The following is a 1,128-nucleotide window of genomic DNA, read 5'->3' as shown; positions in this document are numbered from 1 at the left end:
ACACTATGCTCAGCAATTTGCACACATATAATATGTCTGTATTTGTCAGTGTGGCTTTTGAGTGTATCTTCGCCATATTCAGGTGAGTATATGCTCATGAACGAGTGGACATACTTTCTCCATACATACATGTATGGGTGTGCATGTGTGCGTGCGCATGCCTCTCGCTCTGGCTGGGGGTGGGTTGTTTTAAACGATCACGTACATTCGTCAATCTCTGAATAACGCAATCGACTCCGATCACACCCATTTAACCTATTTAGTACGTTCAATTGGGACCTGGATTTCAGGCTCAGTGTCTCCTCGATGGTTGGGTTCAGTGGGTGATAGGTGTTGGCACTGCCCCAGCTGACGTCAGGCCTTGTCACTACACCCCCAATCGATTGAGTGACCCATTCTATTTTATCTCGTTTTATTACAAATGGCTCTCCATATCCTCATACACCCATCCCAAGACCCCAAGTCCGTTCGTTTACCCCTTATGCACCTGCCCACAAACCCCCACCCAGAGCATGTCCAACTGGGAACTGGAGCGCAGACGGAGTTTCTCGTCCATGCTGGGCACCGTGGAGAAGAACATGGGCGCCAGCAGTCCCCTGGGCTTTGACGATGGTGATCAGGGTAGTCTGACTAGCACGGGAAGTAGGTTTAACCTGGGGCCTCATACGGACCATCTGTCCACTACCAGCAGCCAGGTATACTATCGCATGCGTGTATTGGATATGTTATTCCGGGTGTGGCCGTGTCTGTCGCGTAGGCGTGTTGCTGTGTCCGTCGAGTATGTTGGCACTCTATAACTATATGCATGAAAAGATATGTAGATATGTATATAGGGTGCAATCTAGAATATGGGTGGTAGGGTGGCACGGTAGTGATCGGGGACGTCTGGCCAGTGGGGTAGCCGGTCTTCTTTAGGGCCTAATTTGTACCATTTTTTTTGCTACTAGCGGACAGGTATGTAAACGCATCCGTCTGATCCGTGTGGTCCGTACAAAGAGTGCAGACCTATATATTACGCATAAATTGACTTGCATAATGGAAGATAAAGATGTAGCTTAAGACTACATGCGTACATACATACAAGCACACACACACACACACACACACACACACACACACACACACACA

General features: G+C 48.3%; 1 protein-coding gene across 1 annotated transcript; it reads left to right on the top strand.

Moving 5' to 3' along the window:
* Positions 1-512: 512 nt before the first annotated feature.
* Positions 513-695, top strand: SARC_16865 (hypothetical protein; the record flags this gene model as incomplete). Its single annotated transcript, XM_014289032.1, has 1 exon — positions 513-695. A coding segment is annotated over one exon (183 nt), but the record flags the coding sequence as incomplete, so codon positions are not given.
* Between the last annotated feature and the right edge of the window lie 433 nt (positions 696-1,128).

This window comes from Sphaeroforma arctica, assembly GCF_001186125.1.
Source record: "Sphaeroforma arctica JP610 unplaced genomic scaffold supercont1.9096, whole genome shotgun sequence".
Taxonomy (NCBI): domain Eukaryota; class Ichthyosporea; order Ichthyophonida; genus Sphaeroforma; species Sphaeroforma arctica.
Note: the sequence above shows the minus strand (reverse complement) of the source record. Positions and strands in the feature narration are given on the sequence as shown.